Raw genomic sequence first — 635 nt, forward strand, 5'->3', positions numbered from 1 at the left:
GGGTGCGGGACGCCGTCGTCGTCGTCCAGCAGCTGCTCGCCGCCCGCGCCCCCGGCGCGCTGCTCGTCGTCGTAGTCCTCGTCGTAGTAGTCGTCCAGGCCCCCGTCCGAGCCGCTGCTGCCCGGGCCGTTGCCCAGCTCGGCCCCGAAGCACAGGCGGGCCATGTTCTCCTTGACCGACTCGCAGATGGGCCGCTCCAGGCCGTCGCACACGCAGTCGTTGAGCAGCGCCGCCTTGGGCACGGCCAGCATGTCCTCGATGACCGTGCGGCACTCGTCGGTGCAGCGCAGCCCGTTGAAGAGCTTGCCGCAGTAGGTCAGGTAGCGGCTGAGGGCCAGGTTGCAGCGGCTGTCGCGGTCGCAGCGCCGCCGGGCCTCGGTGCAGCCCATGACCCCGCCCGCGCCCGGGCCGCCCGAGCCGCCGCTGCTCGTCCGGGGCAGGCACGGCTCAATGGCGCGCTTGGTGGACTTGCAGTTCTCGTCCTGGGCGCAGTCACAGTCCTCCAGGGCGGGCCCGCGGCGCGTGTGGTTGAGCTGAATGAGCGCCGAGATGCAGTGGCTCGGGCAGCGCCAGCGCGACGAGAACGAGGCGGCCGAGGCCGGGAAGGCGGCGGCGGCGGCGGCCCCCGGCGCGTC

At 73.9% G+C, this 635-nt stretch overlaps 1 protein-coding gene across 1 annotated transcript in view; it reads right to left on the reverse strand.

The window, feature by feature from the left end:
* Window positions 1-635, reverse strand: part of GAS1 (growth arrest specific 1) — a gene marked incomplete at its 5' end in the record, with an annotated part of 20,798 nt that extends 20,163 nt beyond the window's left edge. Inside the window, one exon of the mRNA XM_034646865.1 lies at window positions 7-635. Coding sequence (XP_034502756.1) covers window positions 7-635 — 629 coding nt within the window. The remainder of the gene's footprint in view (window positions 1-6) is intronic.

Source organism: Ailuropoda melanoleuca, chromosome 17 (genome assembly GCF_002007445.2).
Source record: "Ailuropoda melanoleuca isolate Jingjing chromosome 17, ASM200744v2, whole genome shotgun sequence".
Lineage (NCBI taxonomy): Eukaryota > Metazoa > Chordata > Mammalia > Carnivora > Ursidae > Ailuropoda > Ailuropoda melanoleuca.